General features: G+C 41.6%; 1 protein-coding gene across 4 annotated transcripts in view; it reads right to left on the bottom strand.

The window, feature by feature from the left end:
- Positions 1-3,985: 3,985 nt before the first annotated feature.
- The window catches only part of DNAJC6 (DnaJ heat shock protein family (Hsp40) member C6), a 194,229-nt gene continuing 184,627 nt past the window's right edge, over positions 3,986-13,587 (bottom strand). For all 4 annotated transcript variants that reach the window (XM_044002152.1, XM_044002153.1, XM_044002154.1 and 1 more), the window contains 2 exons: positions 9,884-10,060; positions 3,986-6,358 (listed from right to left, as the gene is read on the bottom strand). In XM_044002152.1, coding sequence (XP_043858087.1) covers positions 6,257-6,358; positions 9,884-10,060 — 279 coding nt within the window. In that variant the 3' untranslated portion in view covers positions 3,986-6,256. The remainder of the gene's footprint in view (positions 6,359-9,883; positions 10,061-13,587) is intronic.

The raw sequence follows: 13,587 nt of genomic DNA on the forward strand, positions 1-13,587 counted from the left end.
AGCATTGGGCAGCCAGGGAGCCCATGGGGTTGGGTGCAGTTGAGATTCTAGAACAGATTTGTAGTGGGCCCACAGAACAAGGTAATAGGACTTTCCCTAGTACCACTGAACTGCACATGAACAACGGTAGAGCCACACGTCTGGGATAATCCAGGGTTAGACCTTTGAGTAATAAGATAAGGAGGCAAGGGAGTATATTCACCTTTGTATCCTTGGTTCCTTGCACATGGTTACACATAGTAGGAGCTATGGTTGGTTGATTGAGCACAGTGGAGAGTGCATAATTGAACTGGATAACAATAGGGTCAAGACTGAAAAAGGAGGCATTGAAATGGGTGGAGGAACGGGGGGGGGGTGGCAATGGTCTGTGAGAATGTTAGGGGACCAGGTGAAGACACATAATAGATTTAGGAAGAATGAGGCACAAGGAGAGATGAGTATTGCTTCCTGTGCTAGTATGCCCAAAGGTTGTGCCTGGCAGACAAGTGCTTAATAACTGTTTGTTGCCTGACCGCCTACCATCCAGAGGACAACAAGGGCTCTTCATCCATTTACTGAATGGCCTGTCATTCCTTGCAGCATAAGCTGCAGCTTCCAAAGATGGGTTTCTAAAATAATAGATTTATCTCTGATTTGGGGGGGGGGGGGCGTCTAATCCTTTGATTTCACTGTTTGATGTAGAAGATCCAAGCCAAGAAAACCTGCCTTTACTGTTCTGAAATATATAGTACTAGAGTAGTGCCATGTTGCCTGGGCCACTGGGAAATCAAAGGGTTTGCCCAGGGTCACACAGTCAGCAGATGTCAGAACACAAGTCTCCATGACTGAGGCTGGCGCACAGTCCACGAAGCCAAACTGCCTCATGGTTCCACATGCTCAGTGGTCCTTCCTCTCCTCCTTCTCCATGCTACATTCTGCTAAGTCCCAGTCCCCTGCCACAGGAACCCATTCCCTTCTTGTTAATTTCTCTCCTCACAGGCCGACCCTCCACCCCTATCTGGTGTGCACTCCTTCTACCATTCTCTTTTTTGGAAACTCCCCAGCTTTCTTCAAAGCATCCCTCAGGGGCCACCTCCTACCCGAGACCCCGGCTGGTCTCTGCCCTGGTTATCGCTCTCCTTTCTATGAGTTTGCTTTACTTTATATAGTCTGTAAACATTTAATAAAGGTTTTCTGAATTCAACTGAATCCTTACTCTGCCAACTTCTTAAAAGATATGATATTCATTTCAGCTTCGGTGCTTTCTGTGTGCCTACCAAATAAACTATCAATTGCTAATCCTGGCATTCTCCACAATGTGGTACCCACTAACCTCCGTCATCAGGTTTGACTTTCTAGCCAGACATGATTACTTGTCATTCCATTTTCAACCTGCCTTAGACCAATCCCATGCCTTTGGGAGAGGGAAGATGATGGAATAAGCATTAATATGAACCTACTAGGTGGAAAGCACCTAGTAGTATCTCATTTGATTCACAACAACCTTGTGAGGTTACTAGATGCTCTTCCTATCCCCCGTTTTACAGTTGAGGAAACAGAAGTGAAGTGACTTACCCAGGGTCACACAGCTAGTGTCTGGGGTCATATTTAAACTCAGGGTCTTTCTGACTCTAGGCCCTGAGTTCTAGCCACTATGGTGCTCCCTTGCTGCCTCTAGGCAGCTCAAGTTATCCCCCCTACTTGAAATGTGCTTCCCTGCCCCGTGTTGAAATTTGTCCTGGTGCTCAAATCCCAGTTCAGATGGGACATCCTTCATGAAATAGCCTTGATTCTACCTGCACTCTCCTACCAGCTGAAAGGGCTCTTTTACCCTCCAAAGTTGCCAGCACTTCCCTTGAGCATGTACCTCAAAGTCTTTTATCTTGAATATTTATGTCCCTCTCTTCATCCTCAGCATCGTTGTCCTTAAGTGGGTTATAATTGGAGTTGATTATCACTAGGAAAAGCCAACATGCAGATCTGCTTAAATGACACTGTCATCTCCCATCTCTTTGTTTTTGCATAGACAGTCCCCTCTGCCTGCAGTGCATTCCTTCTTCACCTCTGTGGCCTAGAATTCTAACTTCCTTTTTGGATATGGTCAGCGTTGGAGTTTGTTTTACTTGACTACAAATATAAGCTACAAGGGTTTTTCTTTTCTTCTCAGGGGTGCAGGGGTTGATGAGGTGAAAGGGCATAAGGAAAAAATGCACATTAATCGAAAATGATTTTTAAAAGCTTATTGGAAGTGCCAGGACAAGGCCTGTCCTGATCCACTGAGTCTCCCTTCCAGAAATTACTTTGTATTTACTTATATGATCATAGAGCCATGGCTGGAATAGGATTCAGAGGCCATCAAGACCAACTATCTCATTTTATAAATGAGGAAACTGAGGCTCATATTGTGCATGCTGTTCCACCCAATACAGGGTAAGAAGTTTCAGGATGGAGACTCTTGCTTTTCTCTCTGAAACCCCAATATTTAGCACAGTGCCTGTCACATAGTAATAAAAAGCTTAATAAATGTATATTGGATGAGTAGTTGATGGAGACAGCATTAGAGTTTGACCACCCAACATTCAATGGGGTCAGCAGTAGCACATTTATAAGAAAGGGAGGTGGAAAAATGTCTTAACATCAAGAATTTCTGTCCCGGGGGCAGCCAGGTGGCGCTGTGGATAAAGCACCGGCCCTGGATTCAGGAGAACCTGAGTTCAAATTCGTCTTCAGACACTTGACACTTACTAGCTGTGTGACCCTGGGCAAGTCACTTAACCTCCATTGCCCCGAAAAAAAAATTGAAAAAAAAAGAATTTCTGTCCCCAAAAGCACATACACATTTGATGACATGCCGAGTCATAGGTTCATGTGATTTATAAGCACAAACAACCCTAGAAATTATCTCAGTCTAACCTCTATCATTTCACAGGGGAACAAATTGGGGCCCAAAGAGGAAAATACCTTAATTAAAGCTCCCCAGCCTTACTTCAAAGGCTTGTTACCAGTGTGATCCATCAGAAGTCACTAACCCTCCAGGGATTTTAAATTTCCTCCTTCCTAAAATGAAGGGGATGCAGTTGCATGATCTGTCCAGTCCCTGCCCATGACCCGAAAGCATGGAGGTTCCAACAGTTTTCCAAGGCAGGCTTTCTTAACTTTTTTCAGTGTGTCCTGGACCCCCTAAAGACTATCTCAGAATCATGTTTTTAAATGGATAAAATGAAATACATAGTATGACCAATAAAAACCAATGAAACCAATTAAAATGTTATTTTTCCTCATCCAAATTAAGGAGGTCCCTAAATCTGTCCAATCTAGACACCTGGGAGGTGTGTGGACCCCAGGTTAAGACCCTCTCTTCCTTAATTCTACCGACCATCTCCTCTGTATATATTGTGTATGTAGCTACTTCTTCTAGAGAGTAGGCATTGGTTTGGCCATTTCTTTGTAAACCCAGCATTTAGCACAGTGCCTGATAAGATATTATTGTTCAATTGTTTTTGTCAAATCCAACTCTTTGTGATGTCATTTGGGGTTTCCTTGGCAAAGATACTGGGATGATTTGCCATTTCCTCCTCCAGTTCATTTTACAGATGAATAAGCTGAGGCAAACAAGGTTAAGGGATTTGTAATTGTCTGAGGCCAGATTTGAATTCAGGTCCTCCTGATTCTAGGCCCCTGGTTCTATCTACTGTACTACCAAATTGATCCTGCCTGATATAGAGATGCTTATTGATTGACCAAAGGAACATTTACCTAGGGTATATGTGGCCATCCTGCCTGGAAGGTGAAGACTTGAAAACACAAATTCAAGGATCCCACAAAAGGTCCCCTTCTCTGTACAAACATTTCACCTCCCCCCAGTTGCCTTCCAATGGGAGCACCAGCCAGCTCTAAGTAGCTTTGAGCCCCTCACTTCCACAAGCACAAAACATACCTTAAGTTTATAACAAATACTGTTTGAGCTTTTTAATATATATATATTACAAATGTCTGAGACCAATCACACATTTCATTGTGTAGAGTATATTTACAAAAAAATATATATTACAATATTTTTTCCTTAGTGAACAGTTGACCTGAACATCAGCAAGCTGTCGCTACCAAATGTTGGAAAGGAATGCAAAAACCTCTTGTGCCGTGTATGTTGAGTTTCGAGATCAGCCGGGGGTCCAGAATCTTAATGCATCCAGAAAGCAAACATGGTGGCGGGAAACCCAAATGTTTCAGGTCAGGAAAGAGCCTCTCTCTCTTTGCTGAGTACATAAAGGTAATGGTGTTGGGAGCTACGGACACTGATGGGTTATCCCATACATGATACAAAGCTACTAGACTTCTATCATTTCAAAATTTACATTACATCCACAGGAGATCCTTTTTCTTTTATTAGTAGTAATATTATATAGGCGTCAGTCACACAGTATCTACAAGATGGGGATGAGAACAAAACAAGTCACAGGACCATGGCTCACATTCCAGTTTCAAAGAGGACAAGCACAGACTAGACCAAAACATTGTTTTGGAATGGGTTAATAAATAACATCCAGTTGGTTATGGTTACCCCAAATGCTTTATGTTTGTATAGAAGGGAAGGTGGGAATAACACTATGTGAAGGTTTCACATCATCAGTCGATGGAAGTAAATAAATATGGACCCTATACACCAGAAAGGGGAGTAAGAAGGGAATTCAATGATGAAGAGGAGGAGGAAGAGCAGTGCCCTACCAAACAGAATGTATTCTGGCATGCTGCTTTTTCAGTATTTTCAATGCTGTAAGGAAATTACAATGGGAAAAGAAATGATTGTCTTTAAAAACATCAACTTGAGAAATATTTCCATGGTCTTTGAGATGGAATTTTCCCTAAATAATGAGTCCACAAATCTTCTGGTCTGTCTGTTGGACCTACTTTATCGATGAAGTAAAGAAAGAGGAGGTGACATTGGGTCGACCCAGGATTTTTTTTTTTGAGAAAACCAACTGTTCTTAATGCTGTCCTGAACTCCAGCTTGGAGGAGGGTGAGGCAGCTTCCATTTGTGGCCTTCCCATGTATAAGCATGTGAATGGTCCCACTTTGGGGTCTCCTACTCCTTTCATGCCAATTAATCCTCTAGAAGGAGCTATGGAGTGGGGGAAGGGTCTAGACTTTCCTGAGGTGAATGATAGGCAAGGAAGCACTGGGAAATCATTTGACTTAGTCTGGAAGTAAATGTGAAGTTTTCCAAGTGATGCTTGCTAAGTACTGATCCTTTCCATTCTTTCTTTATCAGATCCTCAAAAACCTACAGAAGACAGTTTCTTCTGAATGCAAATTTTGTTTAAGTTGGAGACAAGGCCAACTCCTTCAGAACCTACTTCAAGCCAAGGACAACATTTGTGACCAGGAAAAAAAAATGATTAGAATAAAAATCCTGGGGCAATATAACCCCTGGATTAAAAAATAAAAAAAGTTCCTCTCCCTCTGGCATAAAATTAGTCAACGGTAGGTTTTTAAAAAGATTATTAACCAAAGCTTAAACAAAAGCAATGTTCCTGAGGACTTTAACCCTCTTTGTAGGGACAGGGACCTTTGAGGTGCTCTATTGGATTTCATTTATCCAGCCAAATCAAGTGATAATTAGTTGTTATCATAATGGAGTTAAATCTCCCCAAGTTTCACACTACTTTCAAATGGGCCACAAATGGCTTATGGGCCAATATAACTCTACAGAACGATGCTCTAGGCAGAAATAAGATATCCAAACCATTTAGTTCTGCTTGTTTGTCTGACCCAGTGACATGGAAGACATCTTTTTGAGACAATCTAAAAACCAACCTAAAAAAAAAAGCCAAACTATGCATCAGAGTGAATTCCTTACGCAAATTTTTGTACCCTTTTCCCTAAAGTGTAAAAATTGTATCCCTTCTTAGACAAGGAGATGAAGGTCATACATGGTATATCATCTCCCCTCCCCAACCCTAACTCTTTACTATCTGTTTGGTATATACTATCTAGAATCCTCTGTTCTATATGTAGTGCCTCAGTTTCCATAGGGCTATGGAGTATAGTCATTGGATCTCCAATGTCACATATCTATAACATTCTGGAAGGTATAAGGTGATCACTTCTGGAATCCTAACCTCCCGTTTCTTTATTCATCAGGAAGTGACAGGCAGAAAATTTAACTCTTTGCTGTTGGGAGAATGTCTCATTTGGGTTCATCTGTGAAAATCTCCAACGGGACAAGAGAAAGAAGCATTATCCTGGGTCTGTAGCAGAGACAGAGGAAAGAACAGGTTAATACAAGGGCTTTTGGCCTTGATTTTCAAATTCTGACCAGGCGTCATTGAGTTCCATGAAGATCATCTTGGCGTATTGTTCATATGGCTGCCCTGTGGCCTAGAAGGAAAGACAAGATATAGACAATGGGTTACAAAGCATGGATCACAAGGTGGTTTCTGGGAAAACTGTGCTTTCAATGAGGGATCTTTGAATGAAGGAAAGCTGCCAAACTTCCTCAATAAACCTTTGATCCTTTGGAAGGCAGCTGGGTTGCTTAGAGGAAACAGTGCCAGACTTAGAAGTAAAAAAGATATGAGTTCCCATTCTGCTTCACATGGTAGCTGTGTGAAACCAATAAAATTATTTAACGTCTCTCAGTCTCATTTGGAAAATGGGGATAATAAAAGCATTTATCTTACAGGGTTGTTGTGAGAATCAGATGAAGTGCTTTGTAAACCTGAAAAGGCATTGTAATTATGGGCAATGTTATTGAAATAAATATTACCAATAATAATATTATTAATTTCTAACTCTAAAGTTGCATCCCCTCAGAAGAATCCCCAAATATGAAGACTAATAGAAATTTCTTCTTATTTGATGCTTGAAGTACTGAGGCTTAAATTTAGAGTTGTAACTAGAGATCTTCATTCTCAGGGCAATTCAGTTCAAGTATTTATTAAGCACTTAAGTGTGCCAGGATCTTTTCCAGGTACTGGCACTACAAAAAAAAAAAAAAAAAAAAAAAAAAGAAGCAGCCCCTGCCTTCAGGGAGCTTACATTCTTGAAAGGGATACAAGCAACATCAAAGGGACCTTCGGTTCACTGAGGTATGTGTAAGGAGAATGGACTCCTCAAGCCATCATGAGGGTGTTTCTGGAGAGGCTATGAGAATAGGGTGGGATGCTGGAAAAGTCAGGGAGCAGAATGAGAGAGGATGAGAAGCATCTAACTTGGGAGCAGTCACCACGGAGGAGGAGATGCCACTTGGTGCTTTCTATTTTTTCTAAATGTGTTTCCTATCTGTGATTTCATCACTGTAGGGATCTCTGAGTAAGGAAATGCCTTCTATCAATGCAGACTTGGTTTCCTAGAACATCGAGGGATGGGGTGATTTGCCCAGGGTTACAAAGACAATAATGTCAGAAGCAGAACTCAGAACCACGTATTCCTGCCTCCAAGATTCTCCATCCAGCATGTCATACTGCTTTGCTAGCATCTTATTATAACTAACTATCCTTACTAACTTGGCACTACATGCAATAGTTGGTATACTACCATAGGGCTAGAAGTGTTATCAATACCCCCTTGAAATTTTGGTGAACTGGGCCAAAATCCCTGGTTTCTCCCTTTCCCCCATTACAGCCACAAAGAAGGCAAATTTGATTTCTTAATAGAAAACTCTGGCCAGCTCCCCCAAACCCCACCCTTTGGCTTCTAGAAAATTGTCAGTCCCTGAAGACATGGACTACTCTTGTGTTTATTCTTTTTCCTTTGAGTCCCTAGTGCCCAGAAAATAATACACATTTAATTTATGCTCTTTGAGTGGTGGATTAATTAACAAAGATGTGACTACCCACCAGTAGAAGATTCTTGGTACCTTCTCTCTCCCTAATCTCTCATCTTCAAATTCCCACATTCTTTTTTCTAAAGAATATTCTCAATTTTTCATTATGGTGGGAAAAATGTTTATTAAATGACCATCTCTCCAACTGTTTATATGTCACAATGGGCTAATCATAAGACAAGACTCAGAACCTGGTTTTCCTGACTCTAAGGCCTTACTAACTGGGTGCTGCAAGCAGTAGTTGGTAGCCAAGCTTCTAACCTGAAAGCATGTGGGTGATGCAGCAGATGGCATGCTGGACTTGAACAAGTCAGGACTTGAGTTCAAATTCTGCTTCAGACTGGTTGTGTGACCCTGAGCAAAATCACTGCAACTCTTTCAGGCTCAATGTGCCTTATCTGAAAAATAATTTGTCACTAATAGCACCTATCTCACAGGGTAGCTATAGGAATCAAATGGAATACCAAATGTTGTGTTATATAAATGCTAGCTGCTCTTGTTGTTGTTATTATTATTTCATTACTTTTTCATCTGTTTGGATTAAGCAAATGAAGTTGCTTCTTGTTAGTCCATCTGCTGGGGACGAGTTACTAAAAGAGGCATGATGGCATGAAACAAATATATTCTTTACAAGCCCTGCTCCCTGGGTCTTACATTTTAACCACCCTGCCATCCTATTCAGTATTTTATTTCTTCTTCTGTTCATCTGGGTAATTTATATTTTGGTAGATATTCATCAAATTTATTGGCATATAATTAGGTGAAATTGTTCCTAATAATTACCTAAATTTCCTCTCCATTGGTGGGGAGTTTACCCTTTCATTTTTGATACTAATAATTTGGTTTTGTTCTTTCATTTTTTCAATCAGATGAACCAATTGGATGCTTCTCAGAATGGCAATGTGGCCCATCCCACACTTGCTATAGGCAAGTGCTTCAGGATATTTTCTCTTCTGTTAGACTTGAATAGAGGTAGAACCTGCCTTTGACTGGCCCCTAGCTGTGTGACCCTGGACATGCTGTTCAACCTCTCAGTGTTCTAGGCCTAGAAGATGCAGATGTCCATTTCCAGAAGTTCTGGAGCATCAGTGAAATGCTGAGTCCATCCATATCCTTAAACCTGAATGATGAACTGGCAATAAACACATGTGGCTAAATCAATGACAACCTGACATCTGTAAGCCCCTGGACAACAAGGGCTATTTTGTTTTTACTTTGTGTCTTCAGTGCCCAACACAGTGGCTTGCACATAGTAGGTGGTTGAGAAACATCTGTTCACTGGATGAAAATTATTTTAAAAGTTATGAATTTGACGCTGTTGATTTACTGTAGTTTGGGGAAGCCAATCAATCAATCAATCAATCAGTAAGTGTTGATTAAATATCCTGGTGCCAGATGTTGTGCTAAATGCTGGGGGTATAAAGACAAAATGATACAGCCCCTGCCTGCAAGGGGCCTACATTATAATGGAAAAGGCAACACATATACAAATAAATACTTACAAAATGTATGCAAGGTACTAGGTGATGGGGGGAGGGAGGGAGAGGGAGGGAATGTGAATGAATTATCCACTGTGTTAAGCACCTTATACATATTATCTCATGGATAACATCATAGAGTCTATCCTCTTTGGCCCTGTCTTCCCATTTTCTATACTAGGGATCACAGTATAGAAGATTTAACCCTTTCAGCTCTGAAGCTCCTTCCCTGGAGCCCATCTTGCCTGGACTGATAAGTACCTTATATGGACCATTATATCCCCTCTATCTGTGTCTCATCTGTTATACTATAAGCTCCATGAGGGCAGGGATTGGGTTTTTTTTGTATTTTTATCTCCAGTGCTTGGCACATGGTAAGCACTTAGTAAGTGCTTTTTTTATTTCTATACTTATTCATTGTCGTTCATACATTCATTCTTTCATTCATTCATCAAAATTTGCAAAAAGGGTCAGGCCCTGGCAATCCAGAGATAATGAGAAAGAAAGCCTGTGGCTTATGATGGCAAAATGTAGGAGGGCACAACGGGGGAAGATCATGGATGACCTGTAGTGTATCCAGTTTCCTCCAATTCTACTCACTTTGTCTGGATGTACCACAAGCACAGCCCGCCTGTAGACCTTCTTCACCTGCTCAGGAGTGACCAGGTCAGCCATGCCCACAGGCTTCCACTTGGTCTCTCCTTCCCATAGCACCGTGTGCATGGTGGATAGCAGTGCCCTGATGTTCCTCTCCTTTCCTTCTATCCATTCTAGGATCTGTGAATGAAGAAACAGAAATCAGTGCCCATCCTCTCGATGACCAGGATTACCTACTGCATGGGAGGTAGCGAAGTGTCAGAGTGTATAAAGGTTAAAGCATCAAGGCACTGCCATGAGACAGAGTAACTCAACTGCCTGTGAACTTGGTACACTCTCGAGTAAAAGCATGAGGTGGCAGACAATACTGGGCTAGATAGCAGAAAAACTTATGTTCAAACACCATATCTGCCACTGAGGGTGAACAAGTCACTTAACTGCTCAGCCCCTTAGTCTTCTCTTTAAATCTTCTTTCATCTTTAAAAGGGACGTGGACAAAAATTGCCCAGGATAGATGGATGGGTTGCAATATGTATCATTGGAAGGAACTTTCTAAATGTGTCATGGATCTGAGTATTGAAGCCATACTTCAGAAATCTATGAGGCCCAAATGAGAAAATATGATGTTACTTGATTTTATATAGTTCATTCAAGTTTGCAAAGCATTTTACCACATTCTTTCTTGTCTGAGCCTCTTATAGATAGAACAGTGGACTTGAAGTCCAGAAAAGCTAGGTTCAAATCCCACCTTAGACATTAACTAGGTGTGTGAGCCTTGGAAAATTCCTTTGCCTCTTGAAGTCTCAGTTTCCTCCTCCTCCTCCTCCTCCTCCTCCTCCTCCTCTTCTTCTTCTCCTTCTCCTTCTCCTTCTCCCTCTCCCTCTCCTCCTCCTCCTCCTCCTCCTCCTCCTCCTCCTTCTCCTCCTTCTCCTCTTCCTTCTCTTCCTTTTCCACTTCCTTCTCCTTCTCCTTCTCTTTCTTCTTCTTTTTTTTTTTGGTGAGGCAATTGGGGTTGAGTGACTTGCTAAGGGTCACACAGCTAGTAAGCATCAAGTGTCTGAGGCCAAAAATGTGTCTTAGTTTGTCTTTTGTTTGTTTTTTTTGGTTGGGCAATGAGGGTTAAGTGACTTGCCCAAGGTCACACAGCTAGTAAATGTGAAGTGTCTGAGGCCGGATTTGAACTCAGGTCCTCCTGACTCCAAGGCTGGTGCGCTATCCACTGTGCCACCTGGCTGCCCCTCAGTTTCCTTTTCTTTATAATGAGGAGACTCCTTTATAATATAAAGACTTCTTTATAATGAGGACTCAGTGGCTCCACAAGGACTTTTACAAGTCAGCTTCCAGTGACAGGAACTTAAATCTATGACCATAGGCTCTTAGGAACAACCCTATAAAATGAAATGAGATTGGAAATGAAGGGAGGAGCTAGATGGGTGATGACTTGATATGCCTGGCTGAAGAGTTTATATTTCATTCCAGAAGCAATAAGGACATATAAATAAAAAAGAAAGAAAATGCTGGCTTTCAAACAGTTTCTATTCTAGTAGGGGAGTTAACACATATAAGGAAATAGTTTGATCTATATAGAATATACTGTGGGAATTAATATTCCCATTTCCAGATAAGGAAACTGACATTCAGAGACTGAAATGCTTTGTCTAGTGTTGATTCTACACTTAGCAAGAAAAGGACCAGGATCGACACCCAGTGCTTCCATTGTCCACACATCCAGAGGCAACACCAAGCTATTGTTCTTTGTATACAAATCAATCTATAAACTTTGAAAGCATTATCTAAATGCCAGTCATTATGAGTAATTAAAAACAGCTGTTTTCAACATGTGGGTCCCATAGGAAATATATGCTAAAATTTTGTTTTTCATATAAAGAAAAGCTTTCCTTACAGAAATTCAATGTTTAATGAAGCTAGAGGGGAGAGTGGTTTTGCTCAGAGAGACAGGAAGTGAAAAGACAATTCACCAAATGAAAACCTGGGCACACAAGGCATGAAATAATCTGAGGTTCATGGACCTAGGGGGAAAAAGGACCTCAAAGGCCATAAGTCTAACCCTCCAATTTTACACATGAAGAAACTGAGTCTCAGAGGAATTTTAGGACTTGATCAAGGTCACATAGTCATGTGTTTGCAAATCATCAGAGGATCATGGACCAAGGGCTTGAATGGGCTCTAGAGGCCCTTAAATAAAACCTCCTTATCTCATAGATGAAGAAACTAAGGCCTGGAGAGCTCAAATAACTTGCCCGAGGCCAAGCAGGTAGAAAGTATCAGGGTGAAATTTGAAGCCCCCATCCTCTTACTCCACAGCTAGTATCAACTCCACTCCATCACACTGCTAACATCAGCATAAGTCACAGAATCTCAAACCAAGAAGGACTGTGGGGTCAGGAGTCCAATATGCCCCATTCCAGCATCTGACAAGTAGCTGCCCAACCTTTTCTTCAAGATTTTCAGGGAGGGGGGATGCATTGACCTCACAATGCAGCTCATTCCCTTCTGGGAACAAAGACCCACCTCTAAATACTGATACTTTGCTGCTGCTCCTGTATTCCTGCTGGCCTCCAAGAAATTACAAATGGTACATATCTCTTAGAGAACAATAGAGAGACTCGGGATGGGTGTGAGCTGGCCATGATATCCTAGAAATAAGGAACCATAAGGAATGGGAATATGGGATGAAGGAAAATGGTCAGATGATGAGTGTGAGGATGTAACTGACCAGCAGCTTGAACTGTCCACCAATCTCCTCGTCATATCAAGAAATAGAACAACAGGACTCTATCTAGCACACTGGATGGACCCCCCCTCCCCCCGCCCAGTGGAGGACTTATGGAAAGAGAAGGCTGAGAATTCCATTGGGTGGCTGGGAGCTCAGTCACTGAGGGAATATCTAAAAGCATCCAAATATTCAAGGATCTTAGCTTGTCCCTCCTCTGATCCTAATTCTGCCCCCTGAAACCCAGCAGACCAAGGCAAATTCCTCTTTGGCAAGAAGATAGCAGAGCTTGAAAGAGTGAAATTCCATAGCAAAGTAGAACTAAGTGGTGGTTTGCTTTCCTATAATCACTATTTGAATGATAACAAAATAATTTTCTCAAGCCAGCTTTGCAGTCTCATCCTCTTAAGTGACCTAGAGGTACAAGATGCCTGTCATTCATTCACAGTGTCACCCTCACAAATCATTTAATCTTCTAAAGCCTTCAATTTCTCCCTCTGTCAAGGGAAGATTATACTCTTTGTGTGTTTGATAACTGATCTAAGAGTCTGTAATCAAAGGGTAATGTTCCCAGGGCAGAATTAGCCTTTTTGAGTGCAATTTTCTTCTCTGAAACTCAAAATTGAGCTGTCGCCTCTCACTACACCCTAAGCAGGAGAAAAATGAAAGTGAGACTGAGGCTTATAGCCAGAGAACATTGGAATCTGGCCACAGGTCATTCTGTGGGATGTTTTGTTTTGTTTTGTTTTGTTTTGTTTTAATTATAAGCTAGGTGGAGGATGAAAGGCAGCAACCCATCTGAACTCTCCCAACATTTCCCTCCAAATACCTTTAAAATAACACCTCAAAAAGAATTTTGAAGCCAGAGAGCCAACAAAAGGTCAGGGTGAGACATTTTTCCAGCCTAAGACAAACTAGAAAGTCAGCAGGAGAGGTCTGTGACTGTGGGGCAGAGTGTGGCCTGAAGCAGTAG

Source organism: Dromiciops gliroides, chromosome 4 (genome assembly GCF_019393635.1).
Source record: "Dromiciops gliroides isolate mDroGli1 chromosome 4, mDroGli1.pri, whole genome shotgun sequence".
Classification (NCBI taxonomy): domain Eukaryota; kingdom Metazoa; phylum Chordata; class Mammalia; order Microbiotheria; family Microbiotheriidae; genus Dromiciops; species Dromiciops gliroides.